Source organism: Chrysemys picta, chromosome 11 (assembly GCF_011386835.1).
Source record: "Chrysemys picta bellii isolate R12L10 chromosome 11, ASM1138683v2, whole genome shotgun sequence".
Taxonomy (NCBI): Eukaryota; Metazoa; Chordata; order Testudines; family Emydidae; genus Chrysemys; species Chrysemys picta.
Window position 1 is genome coordinate 8,538,955 of NC_088801.1, and position 23,715 is coordinate 8,562,669.

A 23,715-nucleotide genomic window follows, 5' to 3' on the forward strand; every position below is an offset into this window, starting at 1 on the left:
GGTTATCGGCCTGTAATTGCCGGGGTCACCTCTGGAGCCCTTTTTAAAAATTGCTGTCATATTAGCTATCCTCCAGTCATGTGGTACAGAAGTTGATTTAAATGATAGGTTAGAGACTACAGTTAGTAGTCTTGCAATTTCACATTTGAGTTCCTTCAGAACTCTTGGGTGAATACCATCTGGTCCTGGTGACACTCCGACACTTACTACTGTTTAGTAATACATGACCGGTGTTTATTTTAATAAATTCATGCTACATATATGAAACTATTTATGTTGGTATATTAAAAGGCAGACCGAATATTTATATCAAATACATGCAGTTGGTCAGTGTGGGAGTTTTTGTTTTGTTTTATTATTATGCAAATTGCTGAATGTGGTAACACAGAGAGCTGCTTTGACTGCAAAATAGGCTGCTTTCGCTGTCATTGTCTAAGCATTCATAAGGAAATTCAGAGCTGACTGAGCAGAGATAAAGCAATGAAGTTTTTGCCCCAGGCTTGATTGTTAGTTCTCACAATTCATTATGCTAATATATTACAGCTCTTTGCACTGTTACTACTAAAGTGCTCATTTAAGTATCTTTTTTTCAAATGTTTGCTATTTATATTTTCTATAGGAAATACTCAGTTTTCATTAACTCATATATGAAGACTGGTAGCCAAAAAGATCACCTTTTTGCTTTGTTGTTGGAATTATTTGTGTTTTTTAAACTTCTTAATATTTGCTAACTTTCAGAAGTTAACATTTAGAGGAAAACATATCTTCTTGTCCAGCACTTAAAAAAGATGAGTAAACTATGCCAGCCAGACTTTTCACTGAATAAATATGCAGACAATTAAAAAGCTCTAAGTACTAATAATGGGCCAGTGCCTAAATAATTTATAACTGCCTTGAAAGTTAATTAGAAAATGTTAGTACTCAGTTTTTCTCTCTCTACAAAAACTGGTGAAAGACTGTTTCCATTGCTGCTGAAGGAAAAATAAAACACACGTTGCCCATTCTGATAAGACACCAGAAGTTATCAAGTTCTTTGTGGAAATTACTATTAGGAAATATGCTTATTCAGTATGCTTTTATTTCCTACTGTTATGAATCTCAGCTTCTACAGTCATTACAGTTTGAAGAAATAGTATGAGGGTTTTTTCAACCATTCTGCTGGTACAAAAATTTTAATTTGATAAAATTTGGAAGTTAAGCATAAATATCTGTCAAATTGGTAGATATAAGATCCATTTAAATGTGGAAATAAGAAGTCTGCCAAGATGGGTGTCAATATGACTTAGGTTTGAGGTTTCTAATATTTTGTTTATACTTTTTTAAAGGAGTCTTATTTGTTATATTTAAGGCCTTTCATTTTCTTTTTTGTTGATTTGTTTTTGTTGTTTTTCTTATTTAATTTCCCAGGAATTTATTGGGTTTTATTTAAAAATTTTAAAAATGGGAGAAAATCAGTAAAAAACTAGAACTCGTGGGGCGTGAAGGGATATTCACCATGTGGCAGTTGAGGAAGACTTCCCCTCCCTGCTGTGGTTAAGCAGTCTGGTCTGCTGGGACCCAGCTCCCTGTCCGTCTCATTCTTTCTCCCCTCCCCCCAATGCAAAGGAAGTGAACAATGCTGAAGGGCTGGGGTCAGAAGGGCAGCAAAAGACTGCACCCTGTGACTATTGGTTCCCGTGCAAGACAGCCGCCTCCCAACCTCAGCTATTCAACGTAGCCCCATTTGCTTCCCCTGCACAGGCTCTGTCTGGCAGAGGAAGTAGATGGGGCTCTATGCCCTAGGGCCAACTGCTGCAGTTAACAGTTCTTGGCTTCCCCAGGACTGAGAGTCACCTTGTTGCTCCCTGCCTCTGGTGTGAGAGAGTTCCTTAACACCACCAGCCTTTCAGCCACTCAAGCACTTTTCTCTGACAAGGGTGTGGGAACCTTCCCCGCCCCCTCTTCCTCTGAGTCCCCATCCCCCAAGGCCCCTCCCCAAAGGGCCCACCTCTGTCCCCTCTTCCCTCAAAGGCCAAGCTGGACCAGGGCCAGGGAGCCCAGGGGGAGCGACAAAATCATTCCCCTGCCTGTGTCCCCACCCCCTAGATCCCCCGCTCAGGGCAGATGGAGGGTCTGCAGCACCCAACATCTGCCCACACAGCTCTTACCATGGTTAGGCTGCGGCTCTAAGGCTCCCCAACCTGGCCAGAGCCAGGTTGGGGAGAGCCACACGGGCAGCTGTGGTGAGCCGGTGTGGAGTCGTGGACCCTCCACCTTCCCTGGACCAGGCGGCACTCGGGCTGGGGGCTGCTCTCGGCTCCCCCCGCACCGTGGGCAGGTGGAGGGTCTGCATGGCTCCCACAACTGACCAGGCTCCCTGCTGGCCTGGCCGAGGGGGGTAGTGGGGTACTCGGGGAAGTGGAGAGGAAGGGGGTCCACCCCAGCAAATAGTGGACAGGACAAGTCCATCCAGACAGCGCGAATTTTCCCAGCAGCCCCCAACATCTAGGAGCTATGGTTCACAGAAAACAGACGAAGACCCCTTGCGTAAGGCTTCAAAAACCAGAACTGAGAGTCCCCAGAGTGAGCCCCGAGCTAGCCAAAAAAGATCACCGGCGCGTTCGGTACTGAGACAGTCCAAACACGGTACCCATAGCTCACAAGAGCACCATGAGCTATGGTACTGAAGCAGCAGGTATCATTGATGGACCTAAAGACCAGATGGGCAAAGGCACCAAAGCAATGGTACTGACAGAAAAAGGTAAGGACAAGACCGCACCACTGCTAAGAAGATGCTGCCAGTATTAGTAGTACCATCAGCATCATCATTAGCAAGCCATTCAGCCTCTGAGCACTCGGTACGGCCAAGATCCCTGATCCCCTCCATGCTGACCCACTGACAATCATAGGCACCAGTTCAGTCAGTACCTCAGGAATTCACACACTCTAGAGAACTCTCAGTATTTGATGTACCGGAGACTCCCTGGCTCGGTACCGAGGCTGGGATGGAGCAAGTCTAGACCATTGAACCTGGTATTACACCACTGGCTAAACAGGGCAGGGTGACAACTCCCTTCTGTTTGAATGGGCCATCACCAAGATATATTATCCCCTGGTGACTAAGGGCATGTTTGCAAAAAAACGGGACCCTTTGCCATGAGGTCTGTGTCACAGGGAGCTAGACGGTCAAGGAGCCTGGTCCAGGCAGCCATGACCATCTGCACAGAACGCCATCTGCTTCCACTGATGGACACAGCCCCCTCTGGACCACAGCCCTTCAGCGCAGCCTCATCCAGGCCTATTCTGAAGGACCAGGGTCAGAAGGGGGCTCTGTCCATGAATGGGCCAGTATTCAAAGGGTGCAGTCTTTTACTCCCTGCAGCCCTGTCCCTGCAGCAGTTAGGCTTATCTGCCAGCACTTGGCTCCCTGCCTGTCTCAGTCCCCACCTTCACAGAGGGAGCGAATGGGGACATGCTGAAGGGCCGGGGTCAGGAGAGGAAAGGAAGGCTGCAACCCGTGAGTACTGACTCCCCCACCCCCACCAGCCTTTAGACACAGCCCATCCGCTTGCCTTTGAAAAATTTCTGGGTCCTGAAAAATCAGTAAAACTCCAAAACTGGCTTTTTCAAAAACCTGGGAATTTGGGGGGGAAATTAGTCAATACCTAATACAAAGGGCCTTAATTATATTTCATCAAAACTTCAGGGGGAAAGCTATATAATCTTCTAAGTGAAATACTCCTTTTCTCATTCCACTGTCATGTGCAAAGACTTTTTTTTGTGGCTTAAATAATTTATCAGAAAATACATAATATTTTCCTTTATTTAATGTTACTGGGATAACAACCACCATATTTTTCCTTTTTACCTAATGACTAGAGCCTTGTGAACTGTGTTTTGCTTTAATTACAATGAAATAAATTATACAGTATTGAGTTTCACGTGTGGCTGTCTAAGATACTTTAGATCTTGCAGCAAATTGAGTTGAAGTATTATGATGTTTCATAATTAACTGTTAGCAAAATAAGGCTCATATATGATCAGACCAATTGAGTGCGAATACTCACAAGGGTAAAGTTATTTATGTGCCTAAATGTTTTTAGGATTAGGCCCTAGCTTTATTGTAGTGCTCCATCTGAGTCGTAATAAGTAGGTAGGTGCTTAATAAAAATGGGTTTTAATGCAGTTGGTGGATTGTTAGTATTTAGGGACTGATTTTCAAAGTCAAAGGGAGTTAAGCACCTGACTGCTCCTTTGTGCCTCTGAAAAGCTTCCACTTCATTTATAAGTATAAAGCCGTAAAATGAAAGATGGGTCCTGCATTTGTCATGAGAAAATTATGTACTTAAATTCTTATGCCATAAAAAGTGGTCAAGGGGGTATCCACCATAATAGATAAATACACAGCATAAACTGGTATGCTGTTGTTAAAGCTACAGCACCACAGTCTCAGACCTAACAAGTGTGCACGTTAGTCTAGAAATGTGAACTTTTGAGGGCGCTACCCTAATTTTGGGCAGTATTGTTAAAGATCAGTCTGGTAAATCGATGGTAAAAATGCCATTTAAAAAAAAAATGACTCTACATATTCTCTCTTGGGCTAAATTTTGTATGCAAGGTAATATTTAAAAATGTGCTGCTGAATAATATGCACTCAATTGCAAATTAGACAGTGGGGAATTGTGAATTGCATGCACAATCATATGTTTAGAACTTGCTAATCAAATGTGGTTTTAAGAAGCTAATGTACAAAGTGTGTGAAGTTTTTTCATGCTGGATTGGATTTTAAATCATCTTGCTGTTAAAAGTACAAAAAATGAGTATTGTCAGATTCTTAATTGTGCTAATTTGTTCAAAACTGAATTTAGCTTTATTTTTAAGGTTTAATTTACAGGCAGTCTAAGATGTAAATTAATTGCTTTTCTGTCTGGGAAAAATATAAAATGATATATATTTGTTTTAGAAATAGATTACTAGGTATGTATGAGATTTATAAAGCAATCTCCAACATATTGATTAAGTGGATTAAAAGAGTAGGTAAACTGTTTAAAACAATACACTGAACAAGAATACTCTAGCTTAATCAATCTTTGAATGTTCGTGATTCTTTTTTAAATATACTGTACACAACATATGTATTTGCATATATGCTGTAGAAATCATATCCACAAAATCAAACCCTTCAGATAACAAAAATGTCAGATTTTTTGTAACTCTCAAACTCTGGGGTTCTTTTAGCCACTTGTTCAGTTTGCTAAGAATTTTCAGATAAAATTGTCTCCCTCCACCATTTTATTTTTGTATCAGATCCCAAGAGACTCCTATAGATGGGCAACCTCCTGCACTACCACCCAAACAATCTAAAAAGAACAGTTGGAACCAAATTCATTATTCACACTCCCAGCAAGAACTGGATAACCATATTAATGAAACGTTTGATGTTCCCGCATCACCTGAAAAATCCACAGTAAGCTCATGGGTCATGTTTGTTCATCTTGTTTTTCCTCTGGAGGATGGTCCTGTTTTTGTAGAAATAACTGCTGAGCCCTTAAATCTGAATGTCATGGGAGAGGGAAAAAACTGGGTTTAACTCTCAAAGTACAAGTTAAGTTTGCAGGGCTTGCAGTTACACTAACCATAGTTAGCCTAACTTGCACTGTTTCTTATCCCCAACCTTCCTCTCTTCAACACTATAAGTATTTTCTGGAATCAAGGGCTTTCTACTATGTAGTCATGTCAATGATAGGGTAGCTGGTTTGTGAGGAGGATGTTTCTTTTGAAAGTTCAAGTTCATCAAACTGGATCCTCCAGGTGAACTTACACTTCCTTTCTGGTCCCTACAACCACACACTGCAGAGTTCTTTTGCAAGTTTAACTTTTTAGGGTTCAAATAATCCAATGTGGTGAGAAGCAGGTGGGTTTTTAAAAGTTGAATACCAGTCCCTTTAACTTGAAGTATCACTGTTTAATATTTAACACTTTATGTCCTCCTCTAAGTGCTGTGCAAAACAATGACTAATCCATCTCACATACCAGTGAGGTAGGATAAGTATGAGGGGCTAGTTCAAGCAAATTCAAAGCAATTGAAATAGCACCTTGTTGAAAGGCACAAGATTCAGGTCTGTAGTTCCACAGATGGCTGTGCCATGCCACCAGCGTCAGTGCTGTTCTGAAAGAGCTGAATGAGGCATAGGAAATATGTATAATTGCATTTGTATGTGGGAGGAGGTATGAGGAGCAGTGGATGGGAATTTCCTGATAGGAGTTTGTGGGGTGGAGGGAGAGGGTTTGTGATGTTGCCTCAATCAAATAAATGGTGTGGGAGGGTGGCGGGGGGATTATAATCACCGAGCTCTGTCTGTATAGGGTACTTCGTATTCCTCTCCACACAGCCCTGGAGCATGTGTAGTAAACCTCATATTAGTATTTCAAACTGTTCCTGGAGAGGTGAGTTGTAGGGCCAGGAGCTCCCTGCTAAACTTGCCCCCATATTAAACCCAAGTTGTAACCAGTGCAAACTAAGACACACAGGTATTGTGACCTGCCCAAGCTATATAACAATACATTTTTACTTCAGTCACAGCAAATTTGTAACATATCCACTTGATACTGCAGTAACTGTTATATTTAAATGACTTGTAATTTTATTAGTCAATTTATTATTTGGGTAGTTCCCTATTTTGCCAGCTTGCTTCCAGGAGAACACATTTGCAGATTAGTTGTGCATAGCAACTCTGAGTGCATGAGCCCCCTCATCAAACTAGGGTGAGAGAAACAATTTGCATGGTTATTGCTGCTTTTTCAGGGCCCAATAGCAATTATTGGACATTTGATGAGGACATTTGGAACAGCTGTGGTATTATAGTAATCTTTCTTTAAAGCCTACATTAGCTGAAAACAAATTACATGTAATGTTATATACTTCCTTTTTGTTTAGCCCAATGGTGGTGTTCCCCATGACAATCTTGTTTTGATCAGAATGAAACCAGACGAAAATGGAAGATTTGGCTTCAATGTAAAGGTAACGAAAAATAGATGTCTATTCATATTTTTAAAGATTGTTCAGTGACACTCACAATTTGTGACTTTTTGAATTTTTTTTAAAGGGAGGATATGACCAGAAGATGCCGGTAATAGTGTCCAGGGTAGCTCCAGGAACACCAGTAAGTTGTCAGAAAAACTTGGAAGTGGTGGTGTTTAATTAGATGTGTGCAGTGTTGTTCTAGCCATGTAGGTCCCAGGATATTAGAGAGACAAGATGGGTGAGGTAATACCTTTTATTGGACCAACTTCGATTGGTGAGAGAGAGAAGCTCTTCTCTCTTTCACCAGCAGAAAATGGTCCAATAAAAGATACTACCTCACCCACCTTGTTTCTCTAATTAGATGTGTGTGATCATAATTATTGTAAGTCCTTTCCTTTGTGTTTTCTTTTTCCTTGAGGGAAAATGTTCTGGCCACACCTTGCTAGGAATAAAATTGCTCTAACATATTACTTTTAGGGTAGTAATCCCCATACCTTGTTGACAGCTTGTTCCTTAACTACCTTACATAATAAATGAAAGTAGTGGCCAATTAAATGTTGGAACTAAATACATTTAAAACATAATGTTAAAAATACTTTTTTGCTAATTAAAGGAGGACAGTGGAATGAAAATAAACTACAGACAGAATATAGTCTCCCCAATATCCCTTACATGCTCTTCTACAAATTCCTACATTAAATAAAAGTAAACTGCTTACATTGCTATCTCTGAGTTTGTTTTCTTTCTTTCTTTCTTTCTTTCTTTCTTTCTTTCTTTCTTTCTTTCTTTCTTTCTTTCTTTCTTTCTTTCTTTCTTTCTTTCTTTCTTTCTTTCAAGTTAAAGTTCATAGTTTAGTGTGGTGCATGCTTTAATAATAAAAATGAATATTTTCTCAATACAATAAAGTTTCATCACTGCAAGTGGTTACAATAATATATAATAGCTGTTTCTTGACTCTTGATATATAATGCCCCACTCACCCTAAAAACATTGTTATTTAGCATAAATTTTTAATTTAAACATTCATGGGATTTTGTCACAAATTGTGTTGAGACAAACTTTTATTCTGTTAAAAATTGCAAATCCCTTTTGTTTTTACTGACACATGCAGTTGTGAGTAATGTCAAGATTTAGATTAAACCAGACATAATGAATCATTCATCAGGTCTGATTCTGTGGTGGTGTTTCTGGTGTTCAGTGAGCACCATTAATGTCTTCAAACTAGGCACAATATTGTGGCAGTTGATTGCCAGAAATAATGGCCTGGTATTCAGCCTTTGTGATGCCAGCTCTGTGTTGTGCACCTGTCAGAAATTAATAGAATAAGAGACACATTTGCTTACATTAAAACAACAAAGTAGCTTTGATCTAAATAAAATCATTAAAATGTATATGTTGACATCCTTATATTAAATTGTTCTTATCCCAGTTAATTATTTTTTTCCTAATTTATTTTCTATGTAACAAATTGGTTTGTTTCTGTTGCAGTTAATTTTGGATGAATGGATTAAACATCTAGCAATGCTGTGGTGGTGATAAATGGGGAATGCACTGCCCTTTCCTCTCTGCAATCATGGTTAAATTGTAACATAAATAGTATTTTCACTTGCTTGTTCTTTTTGCCCAGATTAACTGGATTTGGTGCATTTCCTTTGCGCCCCCCCCCCCCCCCCATCTTCTTTTTGTTGCCTTGAATGTGATATTAGAAGCTTTCTGCTCTTAGATTTGTGAAATTGAATTGGTCAAGATTTTGCCATGCTGCTGCCCTCCTTCCTGAGATTTTTGAGCTTGTCCTGCATCCCCAGTGTTAATGTAGAATATAATTCAAACACTGGAGAGCTTATCCATTCAACTTCAGCATACATACAAGGAGCAGGGAGTAACAGCATCAGAAAGGCATGTTGAAATGACAGACGACTCCTGGTTGTGAATTGAAGTATTCCTATGAATGGCATTGTCTGCTGTGTTATGTAATGCTTTATATATCATTTGATCCAATGTGGCAACTATATAAATGAGTCTGGCAGAATCCACATTCCTGACCACAGTTATGCTGTTTCTTATGTTGCCATTTTAAAGTAACAAAATACAAAAGCTTTGTTTTTAGAGTGCTCTGTGTTTGTAAAACTAAATTTGTTTCATGTTGCAGGCTGACCTCTGTGTCCCTCGTTTGAATGAAGGGGACCAGGTTGTATTGATAAATGGCAGGGATATAGCGGAACATACTCATGATCAAGTTGTCATGTTTATTAGAGAGAGCTGTGAGAGGCATTTGGGGGAACTTGTGCTCCTAGTACGACCCAATGGTGAGTGATTTATATGTAACACAACAAATCTTCCCTCTCCTTTCTAGCCTTCACGTTGTGTCCTGGGTTAAGGATGCTAATACTCTTTACAAAAAGGTGCTCCCCGTTAGAAAAAGTACGTAAGATTACAACAAGAAGGCAGCATTTCAATCATATACAAATACAGAGAAATACCTTGTACTGCAAGCATTCATACCTGTAATAGTAAGTGTTTAAAACAAAATTTAAATACCCAAAATAGGGATATGAAAAATAATTGGGTGTCCTTAGCAAGAGGGCTCGACATAAATTTTATTCCTGAATCACATTAGGTACAAATTGGCCAGATGACTGCACAAATTGATTGTAGTGCAGAGGATAGTCCATCCCCCAAATGCAATTTTGGGTGTCATTGGAAATTGTCACATAGATATGATAGTATTCAAGGACTTAAAATATATCTTCAAAGCATTATTTGAATTATTGGTAACATTTTTAATGGAGGCAGCTTAATAAAAGAAAATGCTTAAAAAAACAAGCTTATACAGTATGTTCATGGCATTTATATTGGAATGTTGTCAACAGTCAGCTGCTGTGTGTTTAATTCTGCTCCACTACCCAATCACAATAAAGAGCCATGTAGCAGAAAAATATACTGAGAAATAATTGGAATAGTTGAAATCACTCCACTAGATTACCTCAACCAATTGACACATGATTCTGGCTTCTTTTATTTAATCGTTTTACTTCCCATTCTATGTATTTAAGCCATTTCATTGTTTCTGTATATTTTCTTCCTCTGTCATAGTCATATAAAATTAAATTCTGCTAAATTGGTTTACAGATTTACCAAGTTAATACCCCTTTGTGTGTTGTTTATAGTTGTGGTTGAAATAAAAAGCCTTAAAATGCAGAATTAAAAAGTAGCCATAATTTCCTCAGTCACATTTTTACAGTGTTCTACTTTATGGGCAAACTTTTCAAAAGAGCATATGCTTGTGTGCTAGCTATAATATATACTTCACTGTGTATATTTGAATACATATTTGTTTACAGGCAGTACTTTTACACAGAGTGTTCACAGAATTATAGTAGGGCCTATGAATGTCATTCTAGCCAGTGGTCTGTCAGTTTTAGCCTAATTAATTCCCGGCAAAGTGAAACGCAAAACAAAAAAGATAAACAGGTTCTACAGTGACTTGAGGGATGTGATGTGGAAATTGGGGAGGCCAAAGAGGAGAAAGTTACAGTAAAGAAGGCAAGATATGACACAGGTTAGGGAGCAGGGTTTTAGCAGTATTGATTATGTGAAAATCCATTTCTTACTCGACAGTAAACTAAATAACAATGTAGTTTTAGGGTGGAGCAGTTTGAACACTGAATTTTTTGTTGATATGGATTAAAGTCTGACTCTTAATGGTACTCTACCACAGATTTTCCTGTAGAAGCAATACTGAATTGCCATTTTTCTTATTTAAAAGATGAGCATTCACTGTTACAGCCAAAGAACATACTAGGTTAGAGCCTCCCTCAACCTTCCTACCTTTATTTATTGTAGCTGTCTACGATGTGGTGGAAGAGAAGCTGGAGAGTGAGCCTGACTTCCAGTACATCCCTGAGAAATCCCCCCTGGATGGTGTCCATCAGGACGATAATGCTCTGCGGGAATCTATGATTCAACTAGCAGAGGGGCTTATCACTGGAACTATTCTGGCTCAGTTTGATGTAAGTAATGTACCACCTGTAATTGTATGCATGTACCAATCTCTTTCTGGGTAATAATTAGATTCAACAGAACAAATGTGAATGATATTGGACTGAGTTTAGAATCTGTCAGCAAGGCAATTGACTCATCTGCTGTAAAGAAAGAACAGCCAAACATCAAATAACTTCTGTGTTGAAACACTACAGGTGCAAAATAGTCACCATAGAAAAAACGTTAACTATCTAGTACAATCTAAATGTTTTTAATACACTGTAAAGCTGTTTATAACTGGAACTCCAAGTTTTTGTAATTATAATGATCTTATGCTTATATAACATCTTTCATATCCAAGAATACCTGAAGGGTTTAGGAAGCTTTACCCAAGTCCCAGTCCCAGTGTTCATTTTACCCACCTCTGGATGAAAACCTAAATTAAAACAGGAAGTGAAGAATACCATAAACAATTTAAACTGCAGGGAAGATTTTAGATGAAATTTAAGTATTAGGACAAAGTACTGGGAAATACAACCCTAGTTTTAGGAAAATGCAATAGAATTTTTTTATACGTAGTTGATTTTTATTATTTATTTTGAAGAGAGTAGTGCAGTAGTTAATACTATGCTTGTACATTGGCTCATTGCTGACTCTCAGAGAAGAATACCATCTTCTGAATCAACACAACCACTTCTTCAACCCCCAGGTGTTCTTTGGTGGTATCCTATCAAAATACAGACACAGCACACCCCAGCTTAGTTTCTAAAATTAGGTAATATGGCTGGAGGGCTAGATAATCTATTACTTTACTAAAATAACTAGACAAATAGAGATACCCCTTTTAATGTCAATATGGTATATATTTTATAGACCTGATCCTGTTCTAGGGACTGTGTTTAAATTGGATTGGAATCTCTTTAGGACAGGTTTGTGCTCAATAAATTATATAGAGCACTTTTCATAGCTGTTGAAATTTTTTACTACTTGGTATCTATAGTAATTCCCTGGAAGCTTGAAATCTGTTTCCTTGCCAAACTCTCTTTTCTTCATCATATGCTTATATAATGATTAGTTATCATGGGGTTGCTCATTTGGCTATCATATAGATTACTGATACTTGTTTTTAAAAAATAAGCATTCATTTTGTACTAAATGATACAAAAAATGCATGCATTTTGCAAACAGTTCTAAAAAGGAAAAAAGGTAAACCAGATTTTTGGCTTACCAATCTTGTGTTCCTTTAAACTGAAAATTAAGACTAAAGCAATGCCTTATTAAGCCTATTGAATTAAAACTAAGATTACTGAAAAGTGGTTGACTTAGGTCACTCATCTTATGTAGAACTATTAAAACTAATGCTTTGAGGACATAATTTTCCATTTCAAATCATATTTATGTTTTGCCTGATATACAGTAATGGTTTGATCTTTTTTTTTAATTTCACGCAGGAACTTAAATAAAATAGCTTTTGAGTCCATTGTGATCATATCCAAGCTCACTTTTCAGCTCTTTTGCTTCTTGTTCAGTCATAAATAGAGGCAGAATTAGAACTACTATTCTTGTTCTACTGAGGCTAAACTTACCCCTGGAGTAAATGGGTGTCACTCCGTTGACTTTGGAGGAATTGTACCTGCCTAACCTCAACAGTGAATGAGGGCATGGTACAGTGAAATAATAAAATATATTAAAATAATTATACTAATGGATGAATGGATGTGGTTCATGCACTTCAGTGTTGGCAGAATATTAGGTGTAAATAAACTATGGTTCAAAAATAACTCAACAGGAGTTCCTTACACAATATTACAGCTTATCAACTTGTGCCTCTTAAATAGACTATATGTGAAGCATTAAAGTGATGTGGAGGAAAAAACTCCTTAATATTTTAAAGTAATGATCATTATAATGTGAGCAGTCATAAAAATAGATTATCTTGCTATCAATTTTTGTTGTAGTTATATCTCAGATGTGACACTGGAAATGAGGAATATAACCAAGTAAGGATTAAAAAGCAGGAGCCAAATGAATTGTTAAAATAAAAATTCTGTTTCCATGCTTATGTTTTGATTGAAATACATTAACTAAAGAGAAATACAGAACATATCTTCCAAAGTTTCTCTTACAATGATTTGTATTTTGATGCAAACTCAATAAAATAGACATTAATAAACATAAATACATAAAAAGAAAAATTAAGAAAAAAGAATAGAGGTAGCATTATGCATACTTCATCAAAACAAGCAGTTATGTCACATTGCCTAGCTTAAATTGTAAGATCATCAGGGCAGGGGCTGTTTATTCTCCCTATAATGTGCCATCCAAATCTATGATGAGATGTACACTTGTTGTTAATCATCCAAACAGAATTTGTATTAACGTGTTTTTCATTTTACCCTGAGTCTTCAGGAGGTATATATTGTTTTCCGTGTAATACACTATGCACTGTGGGGCTCTTCGCTATATTTCTTTGAATTGAGAAGTGTGCTGGTTCAGTTAGGGGCAGCAACTCGCGGCCTCCTCACATACGAGCCTATGTACCAGAATGCAGCAGAACACCTGCAGAGGGAATGCTTGCACACGCACACTCCATTTACTGGGAGACTAAGATTCATTGCAGCACTGTGTAGGAGTGCAGGAGGATGATGGTGGCAGGCTCGGGGCGTAGCAGTAGCATATTCAGTAAGGTCTACTCACAGTATGTATCTGCTAGCCCAAAACTCTGTGTTAAGATGCAGTGGACTGTGTGCTGTTCCCACAGTACCCAGTAGTATTGGCCATTGTCCAGATGCATGCCTGCTACAACAGCTTACGAATCAGTTTCTCAGCCTATGCCTTTTGAGCGAATTTAGTGAGCACATAGTCCGGCTGCTTGAATGATCTTGTAAAAGAACAAAATTAATATTGCATCGTACTTGTGAATAGAAAATGTTTTCATGTTTGTTTTATATGCTTTTAAAATGTTTGTAGTAAATTTAAAGCTAGCAAGTCCTATGTTGTGTCTGTTACTATCTGACCATCTTTATTCTCTTTTAGCAACTGTATAGGAAGAAGCCTGGAATGACAATGTCTTGTGCCAAATTACCTCAAAATATTTCCAAAAATAGATACAGAGACATTTCGCCTTGTAAGTGTGTATGTGTATGTATATGGTTTTAAGTTAAAATACTGTATTTATTTGTACTTGGTAGAGAAATAACACATGTTCTTTAAATATTTTTTCAGATGATGCTACACGGGTCATTTTGAAGAGTAATGATGACTACATCAATGCAAATTATATAAATGTGAGTTGAATTTTGTCATGTCATTCATACTGTAAGTACATTGTGGCAGCATTCTGCAGAAGAACAATTGATTTATAATTTGCTACTGCAGCTTTTCAGCAGAAAATGTAAAAATAAGATAATTCACTCTTTTTGAAAATGTTTCTCAAATCTAACATAGATTAGAGTAGATGGGAAGTATTTTCATCAGTTGGCTTACATATTAGTAGGTTTGTTTTATCTAAAAGACAGTGGTTGATAATTTTCTACTAACTCTCAATCAAATTGAGAGATTTTATGTGCAGCAACAAGAGCCTGAATTTTATTTCAGATGGGGTCATTGTTGGGAGAAAGTAGCCATCTAGATTTAAAACTGGCACAAAGTAACCCAATGCACATTGTTGTTGCAGTGTTCAAGACTAGCAAAATTTAGCCTGGTAGGTCTTTGTCTTGTAGCCAGTAATAACAAAGTACAGCTAACTTTTCACTTCAGGAATACAAAGGAAAGATATTTGATTCCAGGATTAGTATTTAAATTATCAAATATTGTAAGCAGTGGATGTAATGTGTATACGTCTACAAAAATTATTTTGGCACTGAACTGTCACGTTTTTTCGTATGCCTTCATTGTGACCTGTGGTCGTGACTGCTCAGGTATTTGACAACTAAAGTCTGTCAGTTAATTCAATGAAATATATTTGGATTTCTTAACAGTTTTAAATAAGATTTTTTCTCAGTCTTGATGGGTTTCTTTTGTTTTGTGAGCTCTTTTATCTGTGGTCTGGTGATAAACATTTTAAGAGTATTGATATTATTGATTCATTTTTCCTATATTTTTTATAAATGTAATTTAAATTATCTAGCAAAGTCTAAATTTGTGGTGCATAAATTAAAGTTGCCAAGAGAAGTAATGTTGTTTAACAACTAAAATAATTATTAATTTGTTTTCTTTTAGATGGAAATCTCTTCTTCCAGCATAATAAACCAGTACATTGCTTGTCAGGGTCCATTACCAAACACTTGTCCTGATTTTTGGCAGATGACTTGGGAACAAGGTTCATCTATGGTTGTAATGTTGACCACTCAAGTTGAAAGGGGCAGAGTAAGTCAAAGTTCTACTTGAAATCTAATCACATATTATTTTAAAAATCCCTTTTTGAATCGGCCATAAACGACTAGGGTATAACAGGGCCGTTACGAATTTCTTTTTTATGGCAGTGCTCACAGGTATTGATACAGTTAAGGCTCTCCTGTGTTTCAGTTTTAAACCCTTTCTTTCAGGATTATGCAACTAGTTTTAGCATTTAGTGTAGTATTGAAACATGTACAAGTCTTGATTCTCATGTTTCATAAATGAATTTTTAAAGACTTAATCTGATTAAAGTTTCTGGACAGGGATGATTTAATCCTGTAAGGAGGCCTGGACCAGTGTTGTATTGTTTGCTTTGCAATGTCATAAATTTGCCTTGCGATGTCACGACATCACAACCATCGCCAATTATACTATGGAGCTCTTTGGAGAATTGGCTCCAGATCCATGGATCAGCCTTAAATCCACCATTATCCATTTATCTTTGAAAAGTCGTGGAAGATGGGAGAGATTCCAGAAGACTGGAAAAGGGCAAATATAGTGGCAATCTATAAAAAGGGAAATAAGAACAACCTGAAGAATTACAGACTAGTCAGCTTAACTTCTGTACCCGGAAAGATAATGGAGCAAATAATTAATCAATTTGCAAACATCTAGAAGATAATAAGGTGATAAGTCACAGTCAGAATGGATTTGTCAAGAACATATCATGTGAAACCTACCTGATAGCTTTCTTTGACAAGGTAACAAGCCTTGTGGATGGCGGGGGGAAGCAGTAGACATGGTATGTCTTGACTATAGTAAAGCTTTTGATATGTCTTGCATGACCTTCTCATAAACAAATTAGGAAAATACAACCTAGATGGAGCTATTATAAGATGGGTGCATCACTGGTTAGAAAACCGTTCCCAGAGAGTGGTTATCAGTGGTTCACAATCATGCTGGAAGGGTGTAACGAGTGGGGTCCCGCAGGGATCAGTTCTGGGTCCGGTTCTGTTCAGTATCTTCATCAGTGATTTAGGTAATGGCATAGAGAGTACAGTTATAAAATTTGTGGATGATACCAAGCTGTGAAGGATTGCAAGTGCTTTGGAGGTTAGGATAAAATTCAAAATCACCTGGACAAACTGGAAAAATGATCTGAAGTAAATAGGATGAAATGCAAAGAGCTCCATTTAGGAAGGAACAATCAGTTGCACACATTCAAAATGGGAAATGACTGGCTCGGAAGGAGTACTGCAGAAAGGGTTCTGGGTTTCATAGTGGACCACAAGCTAAATATGAGTCAACAGTGTAACACTGTTGCAAAAAAAAGGAAACATCATTCTGGGATGTATTAGCAGGAGTGTTGTAAGCAAGACACGAGAAGTAAATCTTCCGCTATACTCTGTGCTGATTAGGCCTCAACTGGAGTATTGTGTCCAGTTCTGGGCACCACATTTCAGGAAAGATGTGGACAAATTGGAGAAAGTCCAGAGAAGAGTGATTAAAGGTCTAGAAAACATGACCTATGAGGGAAGATTGAAAAAATTGGGTTTGTTTAGTCTGGAAAAGAGAAGACTGAGAGGGGACATAACAGTTTTCAAGTACATAAAAGATTGCTACAAGGAGGAGGAAGAATAATTGTTCTTAACCTCTGAGGACAGGACAAGAAGTAATGCATTTAAATTGCAGCAAGGGAGGTATAGGTTGGACATTAGGAAAAACTTCCTAGCTGTCAAGGTGGTTAAGCACTGGAAAAATTGCCTAGGAAGACTGTGGAATCTCCATCATTGGAGATTTTTAAGAGCAGGTTAGACAAACACCTGTCAAGGATGGTCTATATAATACTTATTCTGCCATGAGTACAGGGGACTGGACTAGATGACCTCTCGAGGTCCCTTCCAGTTCTATGATTCTATTACTTTCAAGCTGTACCTCCACGCAATGGAGTACTGCCTCTGGGTATTTGCTTAATCAAATGAAAGATTATTAGTGTTTGCAAATTGACTACTGTACATGCAATCTTTTATTTAAAAAGATTTGTTTTTGACTAGTCAGTCATGTTAGTTCTTAACCCCATTTTTATATATGCTTCTTTTAATACAAAAAGATGTTATGTTACATGTTATTAGCTGCATATGTACAAATTATAAATAAGAAAGTAATTATAAATAATTATGTGTATGTTGCCATAATGGCATCACCTAATTTCAGCTACACCTGAGACTCTGGTTGATATTGTCTCCTTAATAATTTTGCCCATTGTGTTGCCTCTGTCCACTGAAGTACCATTCAAATATTAGCACATACCTGGTGTATTTCATAAAACAGCTTGCATACTGTTTGTAACATTCAGTAGCAATTGGAGAACTTGAAACACATAAGCATAACTGACTGATTGCAATAGCCTGAAATTTCATCATAATTCTGAGTTTTATTTGTTGGGTTTTACAGTAGATGTCTATCATCCTGGCCAGCAAATCTGGTCTGTGTTAAGAATAGTCACATTAATTCAGACTTCAGTTCAGCTGTGTGTGTGCATTCTTCTTGTTAAAATAAGCGTGTATTTGCTATGCTGTCAGACCTGTTAAATACCATAAAAATAATTGTAGGTGTGTTTTTTTTTAATGTTTTTAAACTATTTTTCAGTGACTCAGTTTTACTATATGATGCTGTGTGCTCCCAAATGAACACAATTAGAGGGAATTTCAGGTCAAGTGCCCTTTTAATTTACTTTAATTTTCGTTGCAGATCTAATAACAGACCCACAATAGCAGTTCTCTAAGGTTTTTTAATACTGATATTTATAGAATTCTTTGAGAGCTGCTAAATATTGAAATAAAAGGACTTCACACTGCTCTAATGCTGATCAAGGGTCTAATGAGGTCACTATCCCACTGCATGCCAGAGTGTCTCAGGGAGCAGGATATGGCTGCTTTTACAGACCCTGCCAGGTGGCTTAGAAAGATAAGAAGTATGCATGAACTGAAATGACCTCTATTTATATTTGGGCATTTAAGCAGTTTGTCATAAAGTTGGTCTTCTTTAAAGTTCTCATTTAACTGTAAAGATTTTGGTAAACCCACCACCTAACGCACCTTGAAGCAATCTTAGTTATTGCTTACTGGCCACTTCCTCCTTTCACATTATAGCAACATGTTTTCTTTTTCATGTAAATCTGCCATAAGGAAGGATTATTTTAGGATTTTAGAAGTTAGGAGTGGATCTAAGGAGGGACCTATCACTGTGGTGTCAAAAGGGAATATTTAAAAAGAAGTAATATCAAAAGTTAAAGGCATCACTATTCAGTTACACTAAACTCAAGAGTTGGGGCCTGTGTGAAGGAAACAAAGTTGAGAAGAGAAGTAGGACTTCTACATGATGTTACCTGACTTTATGTATGAAATTCAAGTAGTTAAGAGCCTGCAGGCAGTGTAGTTCTATAATAATCACACAGCTAGATCAGAGGAAAAGTCGGGTACCTTCAAGGTGAATGGCAACTGCACATCCTACAATGTTAATTTAAACCATATTTTGCCCTCAACTATTCATATGGAACTTTCATGGAGTTGCATGCATTTGCAGAGTCAACATTTGATCCTTTGATTATGTCATATGAACAAAAAACAGTTGAAAATAGTTAATTGTATTCATCTGCTTAGGACTAATATCAATTACACTAGTTTGAAATTTTTTATTTCAGTTATGCAGTTAATAGCTCATTTTCCATTATAAACCCCTACAGTATGTTCGGTAAGTAAGTCAGCAGTAATTACAAAATGCTCAAAAGGGAACTTTGCTGAATCTAGAAAGGAGGAAGAATAACGGTTTATGAATCTTAAGACTGTCGTCTTTGAAAACCTCTTGACCTTAGGTTAAGTGCCATCAGTACTGGCCAGAGCCTACAGGAAGCTCATCATATGGAAATTTCCAGATTACCTGCCATTCAGAGGAAGGAAATCCTGCTTATGTCTTCAGAGAGATGACACTGACTAACCTTGAGGTAAAACTATAATATAGTTATTAGTCAAATTCTGTGGAATCCTCAAAGTAGAATTACCTAACTGCAGACATTCTTTCCAGTTTTGTAGCATGTCCACATGTAGATTATTGAGTATATCCAATTAATTGATAATTTTAAAATCCCATAGAAAATGAGTCTCAATTTGAAAGATCTTATTTTGTGTGAATTATTTTCTGTTTTATGAATACATACCTTTTGTTCACAAAAAAGATTTAGTGGTACCTTTACAGGGAATTGAACAGAGATTTAATCTTATTCCCGTTATGGGTATAGTGCACTATATTAGTCACATGGGATGAGTGTTAATTATCTAAGAGCTGTTTGGTCCAAGATAATCCTAAAGCTAAAGCCATGACAATAATTAATTAAGAAATTATTAGAGATTTATTTTAATATATTCCCTCAATCTTTTCAAAACATCATTAGATTAGGATAGAAATTAGAAACTTTTCATTGTTGCTATCTAGAAACACATTTTGTGTCTCTGAAGACAGTTTTCGGTAAACATTTCTTAATAGGGTAACAAACCACATTAGGAGGATAGTATTCCTAAAATAATGTCTTTAAGCTTTTTATATTTTTAAATGAAGGCCTGGATTTCTGATATATGGTGACAAAATTTGTGGGGACAATTCTAAATTTTGGGAATATGCAGGCTCCATCTCAAAGAACTCTGGTTACAGGTAAGTATCCTTCGTGTATTAACTTGAGGAAAAAGGATTTGCAGATAGAACTGATTCCTAGTAACTTAGCAAACAAGAGAGGATCGATATTTTCAAAGACAGTGGCTCTGTTTGAGGTGAAACAGTTAGTTTTTCCAAACTTAATCCAAAAATATACTTTTTGTAATTTTGATAGTTACCACAGAATGGCACAAAAGTTAGAATACCATTTTTTGCCTCTTAAGTAGGATAAGAGCTCTGCACTGGTTGCTTTTGCATTTCCAGGTGCAATTCAGAGCGCAGATGATCATCTTTAAAACATCGAATGATGTGACTCCCCAACTAACTGAAACCTTCTGATATTGTACACTTTTGCAGTAGTTAAGATCAGTTGGGAAGTTCTCACTGTTGGTTACTGCAGCTGAATTATCCAAAACAGTCAATTTATCTGTAAAATTTCTCATAGAATAGGCCTATTCTCCAAATGTTCTATTGTATCTCAGATATTGTACAGTATATTTTATATATAAGTGAATAATAAGTCACAGAATGGCATCAGAAAGAATGAGATTCTCCTGAGAGAAATTACATCATAGTTAATGGAGACTGCTAGTCAAATGGCTGTTATGGTGTAATTTCACAAAAAGGGGACAGTTGTATTTTTCTCTTTCAATTTTGAGAATTCCATGGGCAAGGGGTTACATGAATTTGAAGATGTAATATAGGAGTATCTTCCAAAATTTTAGGGTTTATGAGGCCTAGTCAGTGATCCTCCAAAAAACAGGAGAAATCTGGCAATTTTTTTAGTATTACTTTGGTCTAGCAGGCATGTGGATGTGGTTGGGTGGGGAAGGCCGTCAGGGTAGAAAATAAAGTTGTGCTGAGGCTGATAGACGGTGGAAGAAATCTTGGTTACTGTATATTTTATAGTACCTTTTATGTAGTAAGTGCTTAACTAGCTATTTATGTTTATTATAAATTAAATGTAACTCTATAATCCTGACTGAGCACTTAATTAGCGCATCAAGAGGTACCTAGTATTTCAGAAGGCTCTACTACACAGCTGCTTCTCCTGTTCCACTGCCTGGTCAGTCTCTCTACATTTCAGCACTCTAGCACACACCCCAGTGTACACCACATATAGCTGCAGATGTTTATGGCCATGGCACTCAGGATCTCCTCACCTGCTGGTCCCTCTCTTTCCATTTCCCTCACCCATCTGCTTGCGTAGCCCCTTTCCTTCCCTGTTTGCCTTTCCCAACCCCCCCCCCCCGCTACTTAAGTTTTCTGTCTTGCAGACAGAGCTGCCACCACACACCTCTGGCCCCACTTTCTGAAGTCTCCCCAGGTCATGTTTATTTTCCACACTCTTTAATCCCCCAATTCCTTGATTTTCTTAAATTAGAAATTATTATTATTTTAGGCTACCTGTTGTGTGTTCAGTTATGGTTAGAAAAGAGAGCACAAAAATAATACCTTCTTATTCAACAGGTTTGATCGCTGGGTGTATTCAGTTAGATATGCTTCTTTTATAGACAAGGGCAAGTTTTTGACTATCTTTTACTCGTATTATTCCTGCAGTGCCAGCACAGCTGAGAATGTGAGAGCTGGATTCTCTTCTGGCATACATCAAAATAATTGTTCACTAAGTTTCTGTTGCAAAATATTTTATTAGGAGTATGGAACAGCTTCTGTATGAGGAGAGAAGAAGACTGGAACTTTTCAGCTTGGAAGAGAGATGACTAAGGGGGGATATGATTGAAGTCTATAAAATTATGACTGGTGTGGAGAAAGTAAATAAGGAAGTGTTATTTATTCCTCATAACACAAGAACTGGGGGTCACCAAATGAAATTAATAGGCAGCAGGTTTAAAACAAACAAAAGGCAGTATTTTTTCACACAATGCACAGTCAGTCGGTGGAACTCTTTGCCAGAGGATGTTGTGAAGGCCAAGACTATAACAGGGTTCAAAAAAGAACTAGATAAATTCATGGAGGATAGGTCCATCCATGGCTATTAGCCAGGATGGGGAGGGATGGTGTCCCTAGCCTCTGTTTGCCAGAAGCTGGGAATGGACGACAGGGGATGGATCACTTGATGATTACCTGTTCTGTTCATTCCCTCTGCGGCACCTGGCATTGGCCGCTGTTGGAAGACAGGACACTGAGCTAGATGGATCTTTGGTCTGACCCAGTATAGCCACTTTTATGTTCTTATGTATTGCTAATGATGTGTGAGGCAGAAAAAGCATAGCTTGATTTTAAGATATCTGACTGTGTTTGGTATTGGGCATTAGATGGAAAAAATATTTTCACTTTAAAGCTGAGACAATGTGATCTGTCATTTAGGTGCAGCAAACATGGAACTCATAGTACTGTTTTTAGAAAATTGCTTTTCAGAGTATACCTACACTTTAAAATAGTGATCTTCTCTTTCTTATGCATTATCAGTCATATTTCCTTGCTTCTTTGTTGAATTGGTATATGGTATTTCTGTCCAAATTGCACATTGTTGCTTATTTTACAGTGCACTTTGGTAGTGAATTTTAGAAATGTATTCGAGCCCATTTCTAATGCATTATGTTTATATTATGGTAGTGCCTAGGAACAGTAGTCAGGATCAAGGTCCGATTGTCTAGGCACTATATATAACAAAGCAAGACTGTTTCTGCCCCAGAGAGCTCCACCGACAGACAGAGTGGATGGAAAAGATTAGGTAACAGTAAAACACACTTTAGCAGAAAAGCGAAAGTAATAGCTTACCTGTTCTAGAGATGTACTCTTTAAATGGCTTATAAAGACATATTTGTGCCTTTTATTATTGTGTATAAGGAAAAATAGGATTCTAAAATATGTGTTGGCAAATAATTAATATTCATAAAGTGCTTTGAGATATCCAGATGAGAAGTAATTATCTGAGTATAGTTGATTATCGCTGTTTTTTATTATGAAGTCTGAATTACATTTGAACAAATTTTGTATTCCTGATTAGAAAAATGATACCCGTCAGCTCACCCAGATCCAGTATGTAGCATGGCCTGATCATGGGGTTCCTGATGATTCCAGTGACTTCCTAGATTTTGTGTGTCTTGTACGAAAAAAGAGGGCTGGCAGAGAAGAACCTGTTGTTGTTCATTGCAGGTATTCGTTTTTTCTAACTGAAATGCCTCTTCTCATCAAGTGCTTTCTTCTCTATTTTATTTAGTCTTTTATTGTTCTCCATTTCTGATTAAATTCAGTTGTAAATTTCATTGCATTCCTGTTAAAGGAAAGAGACAAAGGGATTTAAAATTTGAATTGAACAGTTATTCATAATTCTCCATACCTTTTGATATTAGCATCACATTTGAGTGAGCAGTTTTCAGAATCAAAACATATGTCATGTTTCATATAGGTAAAATGCCTGTGGATAGTAATGATCATGGTAATTCTAGAGGGAGAAGAAACCACTTCCCATTTAGGAAACTGCTATACATACAGTGCCTGTGAACTGCAAAATTCAAAAAGAACTGGATAAATCTTATATCCATAAGGGCAAGATCTCGATCTCTCTCTCTAGCATGTACAGTAGTGACATAAATCACTTTTTCACCAAAGTCTGTCTTCTCTCCAGTACTGAATATTTGTGTATCCATATTTATCAGATTCAAATATTTCTTAACATTTGAGTACTTTGACATGAATGAAAACTGTGTTCATGTTTTCTT

At 37.4% G+C, this 23,715-nt stretch overlaps 1 protein-coding gene across 13 annotated transcripts in view; it reads left to right on the plus strand.

The window, feature by feature from the left end:
- Positions 1-23,715, plus strand: part of PTPN4 (protein tyrosine phosphatase non-receptor type 4) — a 227,045-nt gene that overhangs the window by 180,447 nt on the left and 22,883 nt on the right. For all 13 annotated transcript variants that reach the window (XM_065560477.1, XM_065560487.1, XM_065560482.1 and 10 more), the window contains 10 exons: positions 5,287-5,446; positions 6,917-7,000; positions 7,086-7,142; positions 9,153-9,309; positions 10,847-11,013; positions 14,021-14,111; positions 14,210-14,271; positions 15,206-15,352; positions 19,197-19,325; positions 23,001-23,149. In XM_065560477.1, the coding sequence (XP_065416549.1) occupies positions 5,287-5,446; positions 6,917-7,000; positions 7,086-7,142; positions 9,153-9,309; positions 10,847-11,013; positions 14,021-14,111; positions 14,210-14,271; positions 15,206-15,352; positions 19,197-19,325; positions 23,001-23,149 (1,203 nt within the window). The remainder of the gene's footprint in view (positions 1-5,286; positions 5,447-6,916; positions 7,001-7,085; positions 7,143-9,152; positions 9,310-10,846; positions 11,014-14,020; positions 14,112-14,209; positions 14,272-15,205; positions 15,353-19,196; positions 19,326-23,000; positions 23,150-23,715) is intronic.